Below are 21,999 nucleotides of genomic sequence, written 5' to 3'. Positions count from 1 at the left end.
CACCAAATATTACCTCCCCATCTGGAAACTTCAATGAACACTCAAGGAAGAGTTTGCTTCTAGAGAGTAGGCACATTTGCCCAGAACCCTTGCTTTCTCTCTTAACCCTTATTGGTTTGAGTTTTTACAGAGGATGTTGTATAAGTAGTTTATTTGAGAGAAAATAGAGCAGATGAGTGGGGAATGGATATGGGGAAGGGGAGAGGGCCAATTATGTGCCGATAAACCAGCCATCCCAGTGCGAGACTGTCTTGATCCCTTAGGGAAATTCTGGGAAAAGATGGAAAACACATGCCTCATCATTATCCCTCCAAGAGGTAAGGGAGCTGGCTGTTTTGTCATCGAGAAATTCTCCTAGGGAGTGTTCATTCCCAGGTTTTTCTGTGAGTACCTGGAGAGCGGGGCCTTCCATGGTTGAAGGAAAAAAAATCCCTCAGGTACAGAGATGGAGATTCGGGAAGGTGGAAATCAACTAGCACACACCGATAAGGCAGAATGAAAGTCATCTATATGGGGGCACTGATGACGTTTGCTCCAAGCCCCCTGAGGAGTACAGAGAGAGACCAGTCTTCAGACCTGCTTCTAGAAGACAGGCTGTGGGCTCCAAGGCTGACCCAGTGTTTCCCACAGAGAAGAGCTGAAGGAGAGGAGTCTGAAAACTTTTTGCAGATAGATCTGAAGAACGAGAGAAGAAAGAGCTAAGCCACTCAAGTCATTCCTTCATTATTAAGAAATTGGGAGGAGGCAGAGAGAAGGACTGGAGTTGCCTTTCCAGGCTGTTCCCTCTAGGAGAGAGGAGCAGAGGTTTTGTATGCCGTGAATCAATGTGGGTACATAGGGAGAGGGGGAAATGGTACTAATGAGTGGTACAGTGATGCAGAATTTAGAATTACCCCTTAAAAAGTGATGATAATCCTTAACAGCAACAATAGAGAAGGAATAATGTGCAAACTACAAAAGGAACCATGTTTTTGAAAAAGGCTTACAAGGTAAATATAGACATGGAGGTCCTCATGTACACACTGGTCTTCTTTTTTTCTTTCTGACCTACTCTTTCTTCCAATCCCTCTGCCCTCTGTCTTTCTTCTCCTTTCAGTGATCAAAGCTTTATTGTTATGGTCATAAGCTCCAAACTGTCATAGGTTACTGTCTGATGGGCTGGGAGCAGGGCAGAGAAGGAGACAAAGGAAGTAAGATCTGACAATGGGATGTTTGCACTGGTGGTGAGGATAAGCAGGAGAGTTTATAAAAGGCAGCTAAGAGATCAGTAGCTGCTTTGGTGAATGGAAAGGAGAGTCACAGGCTGTGAATAAAGCAATAGGTTATAAGTGATGTACTTGGTGTTCTTTATCCTTTTAACATAAGTAACCCAAATATAAGTGTGTTGTTATTAATTGCAGACCAGTCCCTAAGAGAGTAGAGAGAATAAACTGCTGTGATAAATTCACACAAAATACAGTGGCTCAAACAAAATAAAAGTTTCTTTCTCTGTCATCTAAAGTGCAGAGGTTAACTGGGCAGTCAAGGACAGGTTGGCTGCTCTGACCGTTTCTTCTATCTCGGTACTTCAATCCTGGGGTGTGTACCTGTCTGGGCTGTCAAAGCTGCTCACACAATTCCTTTCAGCTCACAGAGAGGATAAAAGGGAAAAATGAAGACAAGTGATTTCCTTTGAAGAATGTGACCAGGAAGTCTTCTTCTGTTCAAATCTCATTGGTCAGAATCCAGTCACATGACCACAACGTTGCTGTGATGGAGATGGGGAATTCTCTTCTCTACCTGGGTATCCATGTGCTTTCCCAAATTGTGGTGAGAACTGGGGTTTTATTATTAAAAGAAAGAATGACATAGAAAAGTAACTCCTGGGAATAATTAGAAAAAAGCATGCTCAGACAGTTACGAAGACTTTTGATTCCTAATCTTATGAAAGTTCATGTTTTATATTAAAATAAAATGTATATTGTGTTCTGAAATTCTAGTCATTATACTTATCTTTAGGTTAGTTAACTATGATGTGCTGTAGATATCTTTAATTTTTAGATGACCTTGATAGTGACTAATGGGTTTATTTTATCTCAGCGTAAAGAAAAACAGTCTTTTCTATCTATATATACTACAAATTTTACTGCTATTTCTTATAGTTACGATGAAGCTTTCCTCATTTTAGCTTTACTTACATGTGTTCTAAAGCTTGCATTTTTTTTCTAATAGTTCTAATTTTTTTTGTCTAATAGTGATTTGTAGCATGGCAAAACATAAGTAACAGTACTGATAGTCTTCCAAAACATGATTTTAAATAATGGTCTGGACTCAGGTCTCTGTAAGTATCTTCAGATCATCCCTAACCTGGCAGTCCCCAGAAACCTATGTTGATTCTTGGACTACTTGTGGTCTTCTTTATTATGTAGCTGTAGAGCTGGTTTAATATTATGGGTTAGCCTGCAAAATGGAGTCCTATAAGAAAACTTTCACGGGTGGAGGGCGGGGGTCAATGCTCAAAAAATAATGGTTGAATAATTGAATTGGGTGCCTCAGAGGTCATCATAAGTTGCAAGTCCTTTGGAACCAGGGTTAGGCCATCTTTTCCAGACAAAAACATTTGGTATTTTTTGTTTGTTTGTTTAATAATATTAATAATAGCCTATGTAACATAAGTACATAATGTATCAATAAATATAGAAAGGAACTATAGAAATCTCATACATTGTACTAAAAGATTTATTTTTCATTTAAATGGCATAAAAAGATGAGACGCAACTAACACAGTGCCTGGCATAATAGATTCTCAGTAAATAGTAGTCACAGTTAATGACCTTTTATGTTGTTCCTTAGGTGATAGGACAAAGATGCAATAAATTTTCCATCAATATATAGGAAAACAAACCACAGCTTTCTGGCAGTAAATCTTTGTTTGAGGAGGGATCAAATTCATGGTTATAATGTAAAGAAGAGGGTCCATTTTGGAAATGCAAGAAGAACCAGTATGAGAAGTGTTCTTTCTACACAAACTTAGCATGTAAACATTTTTAATAATTACAGAACATCTCCCCAGATTTTACTCTACTTGTGAAATACCTCAGGGAACTCAGCAAACTTTTATAGAACCTTAGAGCTATGTGAACTCAGAAGAACTTGATGGGAGAATATTTTTGACTCAATTGTTTCTCTGGCCTCCATCCATATTGGGATATTCTAGAACCAGGAGAGGACACCAGAATGTTATAGAAGCAGCATACGGTATTCGTCCCCGATTGATTAAAATAAAAAATGCTTTCTTAATTTTTGGCAATGCTATCCCATTTTTCCCCTTTCAAAAAGGAATTCTGTTCTTCATTTTTTTTTTCAGACTGCTTGTCCTAAGTCACTTGGCATTAAATTTTTAGACTCTTTGTATTCTCTTTTTCTTTACTTCCCAAACTTTATTTAGACTGCTGTTAATCTCAGTAGTTTCCTTGGGCTTTATGACATGACTCTTTTGGCACACTGAGGGCATCACTATTTAACTTTCCAGTTTCATATCATTAATAGAATTTATTCATTTTAGATTCTTTTTCTATCTTATCTAAAATTGACTAATGTTTCCCAAAAGGGTTTTGGGTATTGGATGCAAATTTTGACGTCTCATCTCAGATATTAAAAAAACTCGCAGTGGGAAAGTTATTACCTTTTTATTTTTTGATAACTGCTAATCAAAGTGTTAATTTTTTAAAAGTCAATTTCTTGACTCAATCCTCAACAACAAATCAACAGCTCTTTGTTTCTAAGATAGTTTGAGATCTCATGCAGTAGAGGCATTTTGAGATTTTATTTTATTTTATTTTTTTTTTGAATTAAAATGGAGTTTCAAAGAACATATTTTTTGTTTTTTAAAATATTTAATTAATTTATTTATTTGAGAGAGAGAGAGAGATAAGCAGGGGGAGAAGGAGAGACAGTCTCCCCACTGAGCATGGAGCCTGATGTGGGGCTTGATCCTGGGACCCTGAGATCATGACCTGAGCCAAAGGCAGTTGCTTATCTGACTGAGCCACCCACATACCCCTAAGAACTTATTTTTAAATTAGTTAAAAATCTTATATCAGTTTTCTATAAAATGGAAATAAATTGGTATAAGTTTAATCCATTTACTTAATAAGAGGGAGAGAGGTCAATTTTACTTTTCTGAAATGCTCAGGTCACAAATGTGTTGAAATGCTAACATTTGTTAATTTGAGAACCGTGAGTACGCTGGAGTTTGTGATATTATTCTTTGTAGTAGTTGCTATATCTTATACATTGTATTTTCCCCCAAATAAGACAAAATCTTTAGTTCTGTCTTAAATCTTTTGATTTCCTGAGGAAGAAGGAAGCTGGGTTGTATCCTGGGGAAGCAGAAAATTTGCCTGTTTGGTTAGGTTAGATGGTGGTGGGGGGTGACACGGTTGTATGTTAGTGTAGATGAGAAGGGAATGAAGGTGAGTTTAATGCTTGCTCAATAATGGGCACAGAAACAAGAAACAAGAATTAGGGTGTAATCTAAGCAGAGTGTTTTCTGTTCAAAACAATTATTTGAGGATAATGGATTGTCTAAAAAAGGTGTTAACTTTTCTCATATGACCCTCTCCACCAAAATAGAGTTTGCCACCTAGATTTTAGTGGTTATCTTTTTAAAAGGCTGTTTCTGTAAGTACATATTTGTCCTATGCCTGGTCTTCTTACATTTTTCAAACAGCACTTTAAGTAGAATTCCAATAATAAGAACTAAAGAAACTTGAGTTTTCCTTCATGTTTTAGAGGCTTTCTATGCTGTTTTTTGCTAATGTAAGTGAGGTGGAACTCATTTGGGCTGTGAGGGGTGGTCATAAAGTACTGTTCCTCTTCAATCCCCTTCCCTCTCACATATTTTCCAAGGCTTACTAATTATAATTGTTCATTTTCCTTTTCAAAATCCACTTTTCACTCTTGTTAGGTGGCTCCAGGAGCAAGCAGCCCGCCGACTCATTCTGGGCAGAGGAGGGAGAGGGTCCAGGGCTGGGGCTGGGGCTGGGTGCGGGCGGTGGGGGACTTCCAGGGGGAAAGTAGCGGAGAGACTGCAGTGACACTGCCCTCCCCGGGCGGGTTGAAGCATCTCACTGGTGACGGGTCTGAAAGCACGTGGCTACGTCATGGAAAGCCAGTCTTTTCAATGCAAACTTCAACTCCTCCTCCTCCTCCCTCTAATGCCTGTAACTCACATCCGAGGCTGGGCGAGGAATCCGGAGGGGAGATTTTCCTCATGCTCGCCGTTGTTGGAAACTGGGAGAGTGACGGGAAGGAGGAAGGGGATCTGTGGCGCTCTCTACCTACTACCAGCCTGACAAGGGGAGGGGGCACCTGGATGTGCATCTTTTCTTCGCGGTGATTGAGAACTGCAGGTTCAATCCGATCCCACTGAGCACTGGCGATTGATTATAAAAAAAAAAAAAAATCGACACTGGGAGAAGGGAGGCTCTGTCTTCGGCGGTTAGACTCGATTTCGGAGGTGGTATTGGTGTGTGTGTGTGTGCTGGTGGTTTTTTTTTTTTTTCCCTTTTTTTTTCTTCTTTCTTTCTTTTTCCTTTTTTTTTTTTTTTTTTTTTTTGTTTTCCTTCTCTCCTAGGGGCTACACAATGGCAGTCTTCTCTCAGTGAGATGAATCCTGCTTTGCCTTCTGCAGACCCACCCATCCTCATAGCGATCAAGTAAAAGGCTATGGTTTTCTCTTTGGGGATCTTTTGTGCATTACTGTTCTCTCTGATTAGTTCTGGTCTCTGTTGGGATTTCTTTGCTTTTTTGTTTGGCTTCATGCTGAAAAAGGATTTTTTTCCCAACCCTTTGGTAATAATCCAGTGGTGATCGAGGGGGATAAATCATTCACCCTGGCCGAAAAAAAACAATCACTGAGAAGTCTCAAAGAAATATACCACGTGAGGGGAAAAAACTGGGAGAAGATCCGGAATATTATCGTTTTTCCTATGGTAAAACCGGTGCCCCTCTTCAGGAGAACTGATTTCAAATTATTATTATGCAACCACAAGGATCTCTTCTTTCTCAGGGTGTCTAAGCTGCTGGATTGCTTTTCGCCCAAATCAATGTGGTTTCTTTGGAACATTTTCAGCAAAGGAACGCATATGCTGCAGTGTCTTTGTGGCAAGAGTCTTAAGAAAAACAAGAACCCAACTGGTAAGCAAAAGATGCATCATGTTATGTTTTTCCTCATAATAACCTGTCTGTTGCTCATTGAGCTATATCTGCAGTTCTGCTATGCAGGAAGGCAGGGGAAACAGAAAAGGAACCAGGACAGTGTTGCATATAGAGGTGTTGATGGATAAACAGGTAACAGCTGGATCGGTGTCTCTGAGCCGGAAAACCATTATCAGCATCTCTTGGCTGTGACACAATCCATCACTAGGAGGGAGGAGGAAACTTTTTTTTTTTTTTTTATTTAATGTATTTGGTTACCTATGTTTGGTGGAATATTGAAGGGCTGTGGCTTACGGTTTTGCCCGAGGCAGTTGAAGGTTCGGTAGTTGCCAGGAAAAAGAACCGCGAGCTCTCCTTACTTCTGCAGCAGGTTCAGGGACGTAGCTAGGTGCGGAGGACCTGCTCTAGACTTTCTGATTAGCTTGCACAATATTCGTCACCCCATCACCTTTACCAAAGTAAAAGAGGCCCTCTCCCTCGCGGCCCCGCTCCTCCGTCAGCCCCCGCCTCCCTCCCCCGTCTAGCTCTCCGGGCACGAGTATTAACTCATTCCCCCGTCTGCCTCCGACACCTCCTGCCAGTGGGAATACTTGAGCTGGGCTTATGCCTGGGGGAACCCCAGACGGAGAAGACAAGCCCAGCCCCTCCAGTATATGCAATTTAACCCCCCCCCCCCGAAAAAGCAGTGTCAAAACCCTGCGCCCGAGTCCCGCGGGTGGGACGAGCCGGGTCGTGGGTCCCAGCTTCAGGCTCCGGTCATCACGCGCCCCTATTCCAAAGGCTCCAACCGGGAAACTTGCAGTGCATTACATAAGAAATGCAAATGCAGGTGATTCGGGGAGTCGAGTCCCGGGGGTTCACTTCCCGGTATCCCAATCTGAGGCGTTTGGGGGTGGCGGCGAAGCTGTGGGCGAGCAACTGGGGGAGGCCAGTCCCGAGGGCTGCGTGGTGGCGGCGGCGCGCGGACGAGGAGGCTGGGCGAAGCCAGTCTGGGAGCCGCGCGCGCGGGCAGCGGGGGTGTGTGGCGTCCCGGGGTTCAGTTCAGGCTGGGGAGGGCTCGGGGGCCGGGTGTTTGTGTCTGGGGCTGCGTCGGGGGCGGGGGCGGGGCCCCGGGCGTCCCGCAGTGGCCGCCGGGCGCTGGAGGCTCCTGACGCCGGCACTGCGGTGTAGTAGATCATGGCTCCCCGCGGCCGCCCTGACACCCGGAGCTCCGCCGGGGGCCGCGCTGGCACCCCGAGCCCCAGCGGCCAGGCAGCAAGTGGCTGCTGTCTCCCTGCCTCCGAACATTTCAAACGCAGCGTAGCTGGGGCGGCTCGCTCCGAGGGGCGGGGGGGGGGGGATGCCGTCTGCGGGTGCCCGGAGCGGGAGGGGGAGGAGGAGGAGGGAGGAAGACGAAGGAGGAGGAGGGGGAGGAAGAGAAGGAAGGGGAGGAGGAGGAGTGGGTGGGCGGAGATGGAGGTGGTGGGTGTGAAGGCTGAGCACCCCGGGAGGCCCCCACTGCTGCAGGGGGAGGGGAACTGCGAGTTGTTAGACCGTCCAAAGGGCAGATGCTCGCTTGCGGGCGGGGGACGCCTGGGCAGTTGCCCCACCTGGGACGTTTGGGGAGCTGTGGAGGCTCGGGGAGAGTCTCTGGCTGCCCGCGGGCGCCGTGCTGCAGTGGGCCCCGTGCCCTGCCCTGGAATTCTCATTCCTGTGCTGTAGCTCTACCCCTTTCTCGCCGTCCGCCCCTGTTCCCTCCTCGGCCTCCTCCGCCGCCTCCTTCCCTTCTCACCCTCCTCCTCCATTTCCCGTCCTTTTATCCTTCTCGCTCTCAACTTCTCAGCATTTAGCAACTCTGAACTGCTGCCACCCATCCTGAGCATTGCCCAAGGAGAAAGTGATGTTGTCACCTTACCGCTCGCATTCCTAATTCAACTGTGAGGTGTACCCCAACCCCGCACTGAGCCCAACACTTGCTGACGTTCCGGTGATAGCTAGAGCCGCACCACCACTGTCTCACGAGTTAATGTGAAGACCCTTTTTGCAAGACAGCAAAGTGGGACAACCAAAGGCTGCTCTTGGGAGGGAGGATTTGTGCTTTCAGGCAGTAAAAATAGTGGGTTTTGAAGGCTTTTCGTGTCCTGTAGATTTAGCTCCCTTCTGAGAAAGGAATACTGTAAAAGCATCCTTTTTTTTTTTCCTTTTTTCTTTTCCTTTTAAGACTTGGCCATTTGTTTAGGAACCTTGAAGTCAGTCCCTCTATAGTACTGGAGAATGGGAAAGAATTCTCAGAAGGCTAAGTTTCCTTACTGGCCTTTATCTTTTTTTTTTCCCTCTTTCTTTCTTTCTTTCTTTCTTTCTTTCTTTCTTTCTTTCTTTCTTTCTTCTTCTCTTCTTCTTCTTCTTCTTCTTCTTCTTCTTCTTCTTCTTCTTCTTCTTCTTCTTCTTCTTCTTTTTTGTAAGCAGTTTTACTGGAAAGACTGATTTCCCCCCTGTACACGGGCAAGATATTTTTATTACACCTCCCCCACTCCACCTACTTTGATCTCACTGGAATAAAGTAGATTTTTTCCCCCCTTTCAAGGCATTTTGGAAGGTGTCAAATGACAAATTATTTTTAGGGTAATTTATTTTGCAGCTTATGAATGCTAAAGTACTTGGGTGTGAATTGATGGGTTAATTCAAAGCATGTCTGACAACATCCCCAACTATTCTAATGGGATGGTGGAGTCTTAGATTGCCAGAAGTTAGAATTCTAACCTGGAAATGGGAGCGTTTTGTGAATTATTTAAAAAATGTGACATTAATATGTCATATCTCATCTTCTAAAAGTTTTGCTTTTTGAACTCAAATCAAATCCATGCTTAGCCATTCCCTTTCGGGATTGTAGTTGGTACATTCCAATCTCCTTCTGCTATTAACATGAAGCCTAAAATTGTTTGCAGGTTTTTGATCCCAAGATAGCAGTATAACTAAGAAGTTAATTGGGTAATTAAAATAAAACAAAGACTAAAATCTTCTTAACCGTTAAAACCAGAAAGAACAGATTGACTACTACCTATTATGTTATCTTAAATCTAAAATGAGGACAATTGACTGGTTTCAAACTAAGAAGCTTGGAATACCTCCAAGTGCCAGTAGCAGGATCATGAATTTAGTGTGAAGACTTCTTAGATTACTAATTCTTCTCAATCTTTGCGAGTTATAGAATAAATTGCTGATTATTCCCAATTTTTAAGTTGTCAACAGCTATGGGTAGTTTGATCAAGGCTCCTGAGAGGACTTTGAGAGCACTGCTATATAGTTATGTTGGTGTGAAAATAAGTAGATAATAGAGTCATGAACTTAAGGACAGAGTTATTTATCTACCCAAAAGTTATTAGCACTCAATAAATGGTATTGCTTTAAGAATTTTTTGTAGTTATAGTTATGTAAAATTTAACTAGAAAAGAACATGAAAAATAACTCACACAGTATATGCTTTCTAAAGTGATTGCAATAGCTGAGAAATCCTGCTTATACACATATAAATCCTGCATATAAATCTACCATCTTCATAGAAATGTCCAGTATCTCACAATACAACTCTTAGCAGAGAACACAAGCATGCTTAAATGTCCTACTTTCCCCTATTTTCCTGGTAGAGCAGTAGCTGTATGTTTAGAATAAAAGTTACCTGTCTTAGCTTTCACTTACGAATTATGCAAGGTGATGGTATTATAGGCAAATCATTAAGTAGGAATGCTAAGTCCAAGGCTCTTATTTAGCCTGGAGTAGGGCTTGGTATGTTTCTTTAAACCAGCAATGATAGTTTGGACTCACCGATGTGTATCACAGGCCCGTTTGATACTAATATAGGTCACTAGACTTTGAGTGACAGCTGCTAAGAAATGTGGTTGGAAAAAAAAATTCCATGATAAATGGAAACACTAAGGTCATGTCATGGGTATCTCCTCAGACACATCATCTACAACAAGCAGAGGAAGCCACAGAGCCTCGAATATATGGAACCACTGAACCACACTCACAAGATCCCCAAATTTTCTTGGCTGATAGGGTTTTGAAAGCACAGAATTTAAGATAAGTTATAATCAAAGATAATTTTATTGAGCAGTAAGAGTGGCAGGGAGGGTGCAAAGCAGAAGTCCTAAACCTAGTTCAACAGAGCACATTTAAAAAATCCCACCGACTCATGGCCCAGAGGGTCTCCTTTTATGAACTCAGTCTTTCTTTCCGCCATATGACTTGGAGATGAAACAAGGAGGGCTTGGTAGAACTCAATGTCACTTTCTATTTCCTACTTTTTTTGTGTCTCTCAGTTCTGCTTTTGCCTTTCCCTGAAGCTGTTTTAGGTGCCCCAAACATCTGGTACGCCTCTGTTCCTCATTTAAATAATTGTTATTCTTTTAAAACCCTTGCTTTACATGTAGAGCTGTCATGACATTTTAGAAGTGGGAAAATAGGGAGAGATGGAAGAAAAAAGGAAGTAAGCATTTTTTACTCCTTCCCTTTCTCAGCCTGCCAACTCATCCTGGGTTTCTGTAGAGCTGGGTGAGCCACACATGGGCCATAACTTCTACATTTCTAAACACTGAGCTTGTATCCAATGGAGACATCAGATTCAGACTACATGGCTGGAACACCTAACAGATGTGAGGTTCTCCTCCTTCTGACATGTTGCCTTTGGAGTGGGATTCCATGTAATCAGAGCTGGCCTTGGACCCCATCCACGAGGCTTCAGTTACTGAAGTAGCAAAATGAATGGCACTTCATGAACCAAAAGAAGGCATTTTACATAGGTTTCCCAGTATTGACTTGTTGGGAGAGTGGATTTTTCTTTTTTGAAATTATATCCAAGTTAACAAGTGTGAAATCCAATGCATGATAATTTCAACTTGGTTTTAACAATGAGGATGACTTTGGCTGTACCCATATCCAGCCTATTCTCATATTAGACAGCATCTAAAACTGAGAATATTTGTTCAAATAATGCATTGCTTTCAGAAGGCACTAAAGGTAATTCTATACTATATTTAACATTTCCCACGTGAATCCATTTCTTTAAAAATGTTCAAACCCAGTTTTCCATGTTTTAGCAACACAAACATTGGGGACTTTTGTGGTGTTTTTATACATATGGCAACAAGGACAACAATCAAAGTTTTCACTCCTTGGTACATTTTGGCATCATAACTCACTCAATTGAGTCATAAGCCTCCTATAAATACCATGTAGATGTCTCAAAATGGAAGCATTTATTCAAAATAGTTTCTTATGCCTTAAGGCGAGATGGTTGGAATTTAACAGTACATATGAAGCTCCTCAATTAAGATTTCCTCCCCTCTATTAAGTTTTAAACCAGACAGTGCGTTGTAGTGTTTATATTCTTTTTTTGTTTTTAAGATTTTTATGTATTTATTTGACAGAGAACACACAAGCAGTGGGAGCAGCAGGCAGAGGAAGAGAGAAAAGCAGGTTCCCTGCTGAGTAGGGAGCCCAATGCGGGACTGGATCCCAGGACTGGATCCCAGGGCCCTGGGATCATGACCTGAGCAGAAGGCAGATGCTTAACCGACTGAGCCACCCAGGCATCCCATAGAGTCTATATTCTTAATAAGACCTTTGAGCTTCACCTTAGGATCACCTCCAGGAGGGACTGTAAGTCAGGGAAATACTACTGACACTTTTACCTTCGCAGTGCCGTAGTCTCTGCTTTTTAAGGATTCAGTTTGTTTGTCACAGACCAGGTTGAGTTGTCAGAGTTGAACCTGAGCACTGAAGAACAGGGAATTTTCCGAGGGAGACGTCTCGGTTCCTCCATATGCCTCTAGAGATGCACTGTTTTTGCTCTCCTGCTTTTTAAGGGCTGAACATTGTCCCCGATGTTTTCGCTGTGTATTTCTCTAGTTGCTACAAGCTAACTTTCTGCTTTGGTCAGAATGTAAAAGGTAGGATGACAAAAGGGAAGTTGAAAGAAGGAATTCTTAAGGTCTTGCAAGGCAAAAGGGAGGTATAATGCAGACATGTTTTACAGGGAAACTGAAGCTTTTGTTTAAGCTATTAAAGCTATCTAAGAAAGTCACCCAGCAATTGTTGGGCACTATTGCTTTTATCATTGTTCCCTGACAAAAACTTAAGTTATGATACATAGCAAGTTTTCAGGACACTTTTATTAAGTGAATTAATAGGGAAAGTAGGATTCTTTGTGAAAGTTAACTGTGGGAATGTAACTGCAAGTATAAATTACAGTTGCTTAAGTTCACTTAATGCTTACAGCTTTCCAACAATGCCAACCAAGAATTTGGTTTCTTTATGATAAAACAGAGAGGGAAAGTTGTTGGTGGACTCCTAGTTCTTCTTCCGGCCATGATAAAGCAAACCTGTTTGCTGATATTCCCTAGGCCCACATTTTATAATACCCTCTTTCGAAATCTCAAAACTTGAGGTCTCACTCAAAAATACAAACTCAAAGGCCAATCGCAGGCTCCCCTTCTGGCACTCTCGGCTTGAATAGCGAACGCATCGTAGGTTCCCTCTGCAAGAGCCCCCTTCCTTATCTTTTCTCATCTTAATTTTGCTTCTCCTTTAAAGGAAGACATTTCACTACAGTCGACTAAATTGTCCCTCTTTTCTTTACTGAGCTTCCTTATCTGAAGATGGTAACTGGGACTCTCCTTTGGGGCTTATTTTTGCTCTCGAGGGGGCAGCACCCAAACAGCCTCTACTTCAGCTGCTTTAAAAGGAGGTACCCCCCCCCCCCCCTTAGTATTTTATTCTTTTCAGTTTTAAAGCCGTCATCTTCCAACTCGGTAGCTCCTTGGACATCCCACAACCACATCTGTTTCGCTTCTCCCTTATGGAGCCGCTGTCAAAGGTGGAGGGCACTGGGACGCCGGGGCCTCGGGCTGGGGGCGCGGAGAGCGCGCCAGGGACATGGTCTGGCACAAGGCACGAATGCAGGCGGGGCCCCGGCGTTCCAGAGCCGCGTGCGCGCCACGGCCGTCTGCGAACCGCGAGCCGGCCACTCTGCGGCTCGGATCTGCTTCCAGGAGTCGAGCCCCTCAAGGTGTCCCGGCGAAGTCGCTTCGGAGTCTGCCTGATCGAGTCCGCAGACAGGAGGCACGGAGGCCAAGCACCGTCTTCCTCCGCGTGTGACGCGCGGACCGCGCCTCTGGGACCCGCCACCACCCGCTCCTCGCCTAGGAGCGCTGGGTGCCCCGCATCGCAATGCGGCGGAAGCGGCCCGTCCGAGCCGCCGTAGCGCGGGAAGCTTCTTCCGTTGTCACAGAGATGACCTCTGACCCCGGGCCGTCTCTGGGGACCGGCGGCCGGTGTATCCGTTGCTATGGAAACCGGGACGGCCCGAAGCCCGTGCTGGGGCGACCCGGCGCGCAGGCAGGGCCCGGGTCCTGAGATGGCGCGTTTGTGGGTTACTCGGCCGCGGTCCACGCTGGGGCGCCCCCGAGCACCGGCTGGAGGGGAGCGGAAACAGTTCGGTCCTGGCCCACAGGTGGGCGCCCGCACCCGCCGTGCCTCAACGTGCCGCTGGGCGCAGAGGCGCAGGGACTGGGCTGGAAGAAAGAGCTGACCTGCCGGGCATCGCGCCCCAGCACAGGACTGGCGGAAGATGAGCCCCGCGGGGGCTCTCCGCTTCCCCACTAGCTACCGGAAGAGCCGGGGCTGCCTCCTGAAGTTCTCTGGGCCTCAGTTTCCTCAGCCGCAATATTAGAACAATCTCAGGTCAGCCTCAGCCCTCTTGTTCTAGCTTCTGTAACCCTCCGCCCCGTCCGGGCTTTAAGGGAGCTCTTCCCTCTTCCCGGTATCTGTCCTGGACTAGGCTGCGTATACTTAAGTTGTATTCTAGAATCAGAGACTATGAGAGGCGGAGGGCCAGGGCAGGGATCATGCCTGACCTGCCCCTCTTGGAGATGTGGCCACTCTTCACGGTGGAGGAGACTGGTCCAAGAGCAGGCTTTGAATTGTAGACACACACCATCTTTGAACCTGCGAAGAAGAAACGCGTTGTATTTTACTGGTGACACTATCAAGAGCTCTTCGTGCGTTTTGCAGAGTTGTGTGGTTGGTGCAGAAACAGACGGCGTTCTGTCCTAACCATTATAGTCTCCGGATGCCTTTTCCTACAGCCTCCATACATGTTGGGGGGAGGAGCCTCGCTATACCAGCTTCTGTCCCCTTTAGGTTACTGGGGGAAATTGCAGGCGTTTTGAATCTTAAAACGTCACTGTAAATTTAGAAATTGAAAAAAAAAAAAACTATTTTGAGGATACAGTAATGCAAAACTCACTAGTTTATAAAAGAACAGCTGGATCCAGATTGATGGAATAAATTAAGGTAACCTGTTCAGATGGCTTTTCACTTTTTAAAGATTTTTCATTGGCCTAGTTTCCAAATAGCTCTCCCCACTTTTCTTTCTTTTCTTCCTTCTGATGAGAATTACCTCCCTGAAGTTTGCTTTTCGAAGAAGAGAGGTCCTTCAGTTCCTAGCGAAGCTGGGTAGAACATTTACATCTCAAAGGCACGAGGAAAGAATGCAAGCTTCTCCCATGAGGAGGATTTGTTTCCTAAATCCAAGATTTTACAATACCTACAAGCTTTTAACGAGTAGCAGGGGAGGTTTGGGGATTGATAAAAATGATGTATGGGTTTTAAATTGCTTCTAGGGCTGCATTTCTGTTCTTGTAAAGACTTTACAATTTATAATTTATAAGACAAGGACCGTTCTTAATTCCTCAAAGAACTGGGTTGCATTTTTTGGTTGGGTTTTGCAATTTAAAGTTGGGTTTTCAATTTAAAGTGGGGCTGCAACTTTAAAGGGCTGACCACCCATCCAACTATGTTATCTTCTATTTGCTTCTTTAGGTCAGGGAGAAGATCTTTACCTAAGATGGAAACCAAAAGAGTCCTGTGTTCTAGATTTAGAGCTATGTGTCTTTGAAATAGTTTTCTTTCCATCTGGGTACATAGTTTCATTTAGCTTAAGGGAGAAGGCCTAAAAAATAAGTTTTCACGAGGTTCTGATTGTCAGCCTCCAATATCAGCAAACTTCTAACCATAGAGCTACTTTAAAAAGTCCTTTTGAATATCTTGTCAAGTTTTAGCCAGGACAAACAGTAAATATTCCTGGTGGTATTGAACAATCTTTTAGATGCAAGAGGCATCCCCAAAGAAGGTGCAAAAGATACTGCTCTCCCAAGATCTAGAGCCACTCCCAAAGATAGCCAAAATTAAGACTTACACAATCCTCTTGAGAGCTGGCAACAGTCTCTAGGACACTAGCCACCAATGGAGTGCAACCTCCACTTCTGTCTGGCTGTATTTCGAGGGTCCCCAACCTGTTGGCTCCCAAGCCAAGTGGGCATAAAATGAGACAAATAAGAAGACAATAACTGCCTTTGGGAGACAAAGCATTAATATCTAATGTATCTTGAAAAGGAAGGGATAACATGAAATTTTACCTTCCTCTCTTGACCAGGCATTACAGAGAGAGATCCAGGAGAGCTGATTCTGGTAAGAATTTTCACCCTTTACTGGCTTTTGTCAGTTTTTCCCAATCCCTTCTCCAGGACTCCAGAGTGAGTGGGTTTTGAAGTAGAGAGTGAAGCTGAGGTATCTACCAGAATTTGACAAAGCTTTTAAATTAATTTTATTTTAGTTTCCCCTTGGCTGTATAAGGGAATACTGGTAGTGGTTTACTGGAGAATCCCTTAGTGTCCTGTCAACCCTGAAAGGGGCCCATGTTTTGGTGGCAGATACAGGGATCTCTGGATATAGGCCATTATAGTCTGGACATCGGCAGACTTCTGTTTATGGTCATGTAGTCTATTAGAGTGGAACGTCAGTGCAGATAGAGGATTAGTGAGTACTGAGGTCAAGGAAGATCAAAGAAGGGAATAGTAGAAGTCATTTCATTCTCATAGTCTTTTATTTTCGGTACTTCTTGCGTCCTTAATTTTTCATTAGCCTTTTGCAGTGAATCTTTCCATAAAGGTTTTTTGGACTTTTGAAGTCTTTCAAAGGCTTCTGCATGCCAGTTAAAATAGGTAGCCCATTCTGTTTGATTTGGGAACACTTACTTTCAGGCTCACTTTTTAAATGAATGATTTTGTCTAATTGGAATGTTCCCCATAAAGGCCATTTTAAATCTAGGTTGTCTTGCTTAGATTTGGCCATTTTTGTAGATACCTACAACTTTGGGGACTATAGTCCTCAGTCTTAAATGTTTTTGCTGAAATATGTCACACTTAATTCTTTGGAACTTGAGGATCCCATTTCTTCAGTGAAGCGTTGGGTCTCTCAGAGCCAAATTTATACCTAAGAGGGATGTGCCATTGAGTTGGGGATTTTGTGGTGTTTTACAGTGTGCCTTGTTACACAGAAGTTTTCTTGGGGTTGGCAGGTGGCTTAGCGTCGATCTAACTCATTCTCTGATCAACTTACCCTAGCACTCGAGTCTTCCAGTTAGGTGCCAAACACTTTAAGAGCTTTTAGGTGTTTGGCCCATGCCCACCAGTTCTGTGACTTAGGCTTATGAGGTCCCCATTAGCAATACAATAGATCTATTATTCCTTTCATAAGAAAATGTCTTTATAGCAGTGGATTTCCTAATGGCTTTTAATAATCCAACTTGTACTTAGATTTTGATGTGCCGTTGGTTGGAAAAATCTGAATTTCTTGTCTTAGTTAATTTCCCCAAGTTTCCTAGCAGTTTGTGCTGTGGACTTACTTTGAAGCTTTGTGAATCCTGTCCCCCGACTGGCTGCCATCTTGCTTTCTTTAGATTGAGGGATAACCGTTATTTTCCCTTTAAATAACCCATCATAATTCAAGCAGATTTACTATTGTTGGCTGCCCGCACAGTTCCTGAGACTGTAAGAACACCCCCAGAGGAGCTTACCTTGTACATGAGTTTGGCCACAAACCTCACTGTGAAAAACCTGGAGTCCCTCACACCCCAGTTTTCCATCTGGAAGGGCTAAGATAAACAAACTTGAGGAGCTCAGAATGCAAAATAAGTAGAGCTTGATCAGAGAGAAGCTTACCAGAGCAGCCAGAGAGGTAGCAAGTAAAATGGCTCTCTGGGTACCTTCCACCTACTTCTAGAAGCTGTCCCTAGAATCTTTAGCAGCTGTCTTCAGGTCCCATCTCATTGCCCAAACTGGCTATTTGCAAAACTAAAACAATTTACTAATCAGTTTGATGTCCTTTCTTCAAGGGAAAACAGTCCTTGATTGGGGCAGTACAGTGCTGGCAAGTAGTTGGAACATCCTTCTCAAGGAATTTTGGGCAAGTGTGAGTTTTAAAAAGCATTAGAAGAGGCAACCCGAAAACAAGCATGATTGGCTAGGAGGTTAGGGATTCCCTCATAAAGACTGCAAATCCCATTTTCTAACGTAAGGTAAGCTAGCTAAAGCCTAGTTGGAGGACTGTGATTTGTATATATGTTAGGGTTAGGTCACTGGGCAAGGTCACTGGGCCTGTTTCCGTTCTGTGGGTCCCGATATACAAATTAACTGTGTCAGTAGTCAAGAACAGATCGTGTGCTTTGTGGCATGGTCAGATTTACTTTTGAGACAAGTGCTATGGTGGAGAGGGGGATTAAAATAGCTTTGAGTGGGGCAAGACTGAAGGTAGAAAGTCCACAAAGGCAGCAACTGAAGTAGAAGTGGTAGGTCCAGACAGGAGCTGGAGAGAAAGTGCAGTCCTTCTATCTCAGTGGCCAATTTGAATTTGAGAAGAAGGAGAGGGGAGAGTCTAGAATGTTTTGACCACAGGTTTTTGATTTGGACAACTCTCGTGGATCCTGATCTGCTGGCCATTGGCCAATAACACGTCTCCATCTCCATGGGGTAAAAACTCCACTACCCTGGGGTAAAAACTTGGCTCTCTTCAGACTGTTCATATCAAAGAGCTGTGGTAACGATAAATAGCAAGTAGAAAACTGACGAATTTCTCTTTTTAGATCAAAACTTAAGTAGGCAGTTGTAGGAGAGTTGCTCTAGGATAAAGAGTTCATTTTCTTCACTTCACACCTGGAAGTCCTCAGGGACAGAAAAAATGCTTTGCAAGGAAGAAAAGTCAAAAGTTTTTTTTTTTATGATTATATATATAGGTCTTTGTCAAAAGTACATGTTTTTGTACACAATACTTTGTTCAGTTGAGGAGTCCATGAGTGCAATTAAAAGCCAAGTTTTCCAATTGACTATTCAAGTCTGGCAAGAAAAGGAAGTGTGAACTTTACTGAATTTACATATGTAAGTGTGCGCACCTGCTTTTTAGATAGAACTGAATGTAGTTGTAATTAAAATGCTCTCCCCTCCCCCGCCCATAACATTTTGTTGTCTGCACAATTACAGTGAATCGCTGACGTGCGTGGTAACCTCTTCTGTAATGCTGCCTCTTAGATAAAGCGTCGTTTGGGAGGGATTGAAATCTCTTTTCTCTCCACTTCCTGTGTGGAGCGCAGGGTACACTATTGTTGTACTTAAAAAGGAAGAAATGTGAAAAAAAAAGGCTTAGAGATTAAAACAGTTTGTTGTTGTTGTTGTTGTTTTTAATTTAAATTTTTTATTTTTTATAAACATATAATATATTTTTATCCCCAGGGGTACAGGTCTGTGAATCGCCAGGTTTACACACTTCACAGCACTCACCATAGCACATACCCTCCCCAATGTCCACAAGCCAACCACCCTCTCCCAAACACCTTCTCCCAGCAGCCCTCAGTTTGTTTTGTGAGATTAAGAGTCACTTATGGTTTGTCTCCCTCCCAATCCCATCTTGTTGTTGTTGTTTTTTATAGCCAACTATTTCAAGGCTGAAACTCATCTTTGGTTGCGTTACTGTTGTACCCCAGATATTGTAATTCTTCGTCAAAGAAAGGATCCGTTTGCCTGGAGGCCTGAGTCCGTTCTCTACTAAATACTCAGTCATCACCACTCTGCTTCCACGTTATCCTGGTGGGGCAGATTGGAAACTCTAACCCAATAGGCCCCTTCCTCCTCCATTATCCAGTGACTTGACTTGTTTCCTAGGAATTTGTGTTTTTCATTGACTTCATTACATTCCTTTTTACATTGAAAATTTCCTCTCATTTGCCAACTCAGTGACATAAAATTTCTCATATGTCATACATATAATAGTGGATATGAAATCCTGAATACTTTCAATGGAGTGGATAGTAAGTGTTAGAACTAGTTTAATGATGCAGTAAAAAAAAAAAAAAAAAAAAATTTTAAAGGGATAGAAATTTTGCATCATTATCGCTTATTGTTTATTTTTTCTTTCCTAATTGTATTTCCTTTTGCCATCTTGGGAATAATCTTAAAGAGCACAATTCTGAGGTGATTCTCTGGCAGACACACCTTTTTATGGGGGCATTAACCAGTGGTTTATATGCTGAAGATAGAGTGGGGTTTGATCTACAGAGCCACGAAGTTTGATATCTGTTCTTTGCTTTGTCCTTTACCAAAGTGCTTTTCCATCACTGAGAATTCACCCCTTTGTCCCAGTCTCCCTTATTTGTGCTATCATTTTGTCCTTTCACATATTTCCTTGAGGCTTGTCTTTCAAAAATTTTGTCCTCGATTTACTCTTTAGGCGAGGTCAGGATTAACATTCAATTGGACCTTCAACTTTCACATGTATTACGTTAGGGAAAAAAGGGCACAAAAGGCTAACAATACAGTTGTCAGAAAGTAAATGAGACATGTTTATCTGGACTTGAGATATTCACCAAAAGTGGCATTTATTTGACTTAATTTTTTCTTTCTGTGCTTTCAGTAACATTTAAAAAACTCTGATATGGGGGTGCCTGGGTGTCTTAGTGGGTTAAAGCCTCTGCCTTCAGCTCAGGTCATGGTCCCAGGGTCCTGGGATGGAGCCCCACATCGGGCTCTCTGCTCAGCGAGGAGCCTGGTTCCTCCTCTCTCTCTCTCTCTGCCTGCCTCTCTGCCTACTTGAGATCTCTGTCTGTCAAATAAATAAAAAAAATAAAAAACTATGGTATGGATCTATTGCCTTATTAGATTTGACTTTTGGGTGGTATTATTATAATAAATATTCAACCTCATATTCCCACTAAAAAGTGTTCTTTAAAGTTACTAGATTTTTAAAAGCATATTGCTCTCCTACTTTAACAGAAATATCCTGAATTATTTTGAATTTTATGTTATCACTATCCCTAAATAAATAATAATTACAATTGATCTTTAGAGAATTCTTTCTATTTTCAAAGCAATTCACCTATAATACCTCCTTAGTTCTCATAACCACAGGTAGGAACTTTTTTTATCAGCTGACCCTAGAACAACATGGGTTTGAACTGTGTGGGTCCACTTGTACGTGGACTTTTTTCAATAAATCTATTGGAAAATTTTTTGGGGATTTCTGACAATCGAAAAAAAACTTGCAGAAAAACTATGTAGCCTAGAAAGACTGAAAAATTAAGAAAAAGTGAGATATTATTATAAGAATATAATATATAATACATAGAGCGTACAAAATATGTGTTAGTCAACTGTTCAGGTTATCGGTAAGACATCCAGTCGATAGTTAAGTTTTGGGGGAGTCAAAAGTTATACATGGATTTTTTTTTTTTAAAGATTTCATTTATTTATTTGACAGAGAGATCACAAGCAGGCAGAGAGGCAGGCAGAGAGAAGAGGAAGCAGGCTCCCTGTTGAGCAGAGAGCCCGATGTGGGGCTCGATCCCAGGACCCTGAGATCATGACCTGAGCCGAAGGCAGAGGCTTAACCCACTGAGCCACCCAGGCGCCCCTATACATGGATTTTTGACTGCACAGGATTTTTGACTGCGCCCCTAAGCTGGGTATTGTTCAAGGGTCGACTGTACTTGTATTTAAAAGGATAAAACCCAGGTGTGAAGAGGTGAAGGAGGTTGCCTGACAATATCTAGCCAACAGCGGAAGATCCAGGCACAAACCTGAGCGGCATTACTGTTGTTCTAGCTGCCTCTTGAAAGATGATGTTCAAAGAATGTGTGTGAAGCTGGCCAGTATGTCTTAGTGTGTCTGTGAATCATTATATCCTGAAACTAAAAGAGACTACAATATATTCAGTATTTAGACATTTAGAACTTGTAAGTTTTTTTTCTTGAGCATAATTTATATACATTAAAACACACGGTTCTTACCATAGTGTTTGCTGTCTTTTGACTATTGTATCCTTATAACCAGCACCCCAGTCAAAATATAGAACATTCCAGGGGCACCTGGGTGGCTCAGTAGGTTAAGCCTCTGCCTTCGGCTCAGGTCATGATCTCAGGGTCCTGGGATCGAGCCCGGCATCGGGATTTCTGCTCAGCAGGGAGCCTGCTTCCCCCACTCTCTCTCTGCCTGCTGCTCTGCCTACTTGTGATCTCTGTCTGTCAAATAAATAAATAAAATCTTAAAAAAAAAAAAAACATAGAACATTCCATCACCCCAGAAATCTCCTTCTCCTTTATATTCCATTTCCATCCGGAATCTCCTAAGAAGCAGCCACCATTCTGATGTTTCTCGCTTAACCTTAGCATGCGGTAAAACCTCATGTCATTAAATCACGGTGTCCTCACGCTTTTGAGTTTGCTTCTTCCACTCAACATGTTGTTTTCAAGATTCAGCCATATCACTGAATGCTAATACGCAGAATGTGATGTGGTAGCTTTTGCTTATCTTTTTTGTAAACTAGAAACTCCTAATTGGACAGACTTACTTTTGGTTAACAGGCAGAAGTTCTCCACAACTACGAAGTGTTTGCAAGTTGACCCAATTTTCGGGCTACCACATTAGCTTGCCCCAG

At 42.9% G+C, this 21,999-nt stretch overlaps 1 protein-coding gene across 3 annotated transcripts in view; it reads left to right on the top strand.

The window, feature by feature from the left end:
- Positions 1–5,208: 5,208 nt before the first annotated feature.
- Positions 5,209–21,999, top strand: part of FGF14 (fibroblast growth factor 14) — a 611,293-nt gene continuing 594,502 nt past the window's right edge. For 2 of the 3 annotated variants that reach the window (XM_047720339.1, XM_047720337.1), the window contains exon 1: positions 5,209–6,180. In XM_047720339.1, coding sequence (XP_047576295.1) covers positions 5,973–6,180 — 208 coding nt within the window. In that variant the 5' untranslated portion in view covers positions 5,209–5,972. Of the gene's footprint in view, positions 6,181–13,548; positions 13,691–15,673; positions 15,709–21,999 lie in introns of those variants that run through there. The other variant, XM_047720341.1, reaches the window with a different exon arrangement.

The sequence above is a fragment of the Lutra lutra genome, chromosome 3 (genome assembly GCF_902655055.1).
Source record: "Lutra lutra chromosome 3, mLutLut1.2, whole genome shotgun sequence".
In the NCBI taxonomy this organism is placed as follows: Eukaryota; Metazoa; Chordata; class Mammalia; order Carnivora; family Mustelidae; genus Lutra; species Lutra lutra.
The sequence above is the reverse complement of the archived record's forward strand: the minus strand, read 5'-3'. Positions and strand labels throughout refer to the sequence as shown.